Raw genomic sequence first — 691 nt, forward strand, 5'->3', positions numbered from 1 at the left:
TTGTGATCAGATCAGGTCAGTCTAGTCGGCTGTTTCCAGCAGGCAGCTGGATCTGGTTTAAGAGAGAAGACGTAGTGGAGTAGTGGGATGCCTGAGGAGGCGGCTTATGAACCAACCTGCCAGGTTGGTTTCTGTGTAAATGTGCAGCTGTGTGTGTGTGTGTGTGTGTGTGTGTGTGTGTGTGTGTGTGTCTGTGTTACCAGATGAAGTCGGTGCAGTGGCTGCAGAATGTGGGTTGTTTGAAGAAGCGGGCCGTGAACTGGTGGTCTTTCACCTCGACAATCCTCTTGTGTTTGAGTGCTCCCTTCCTCTGGAACACAGGCACCCTGGCTGGAAGGGAGAGGGCCGAGGGCAGCGGGGAGGCACCGGGGGAGGTTGCCGATGGTGGGGAGGCCAGAGTCAACGGGGAGAGGGAGGAGGGAAGGGAGACCGGGATGGACATGATGCCTGAAGGATACAGTAGAAAGAGGAGAGGGAGGGAGAGGGGGAATGGATGAGTGTCAGTAAGGAGGGTATAGTTGTACAGGCGAAAGACCTTGAACATGGGAGAGGGAGGGGAGGGGTGGAAGCAAGGACAGGGAGGAGGAGCAGGAAGAGGGGGATGGAAAGTGTAATGGGTCATGGTAGCAACAGGAGTTGTAATACTGGCACATGAGTCGTATGACGCATTGAAAGAGTGACGTGATGAGAG

The 691-nt window shown here is 54.8% G+C and overlaps 1 protein-coding gene across 1 annotated transcript in view; it reads right to left on the bottom strand.

The window, feature by feature from the left end:
• Positions 1-442, bottom strand: part of prkcg (protein kinase C, gamma) — a gene marked incomplete at both ends in the record, with an annotated part of 13,350 nt that extends 12,908 nt beyond the window's left edge. The window contains one exon of the mRNA XM_079227904.1: positions 201-442. Coding sequence (XP_079084030.1) covers positions 201-442 — 242 coding nt within the window. The remainder of the gene's footprint in view (positions 1-200) is intronic.
• Between the last annotated feature and the right edge of the window lie 249 nt (positions 443-691).

This window comes from Taurulus bubalis, assembly GCF_910589615.1.
Source record: "Taurulus bubalis genome assembly, chromosome: 12".
Lineage (NCBI taxonomy): Eukaryota > Metazoa > Chordata > Actinopteri > Perciformes > Cottidae > Taurulus > Taurulus bubalis.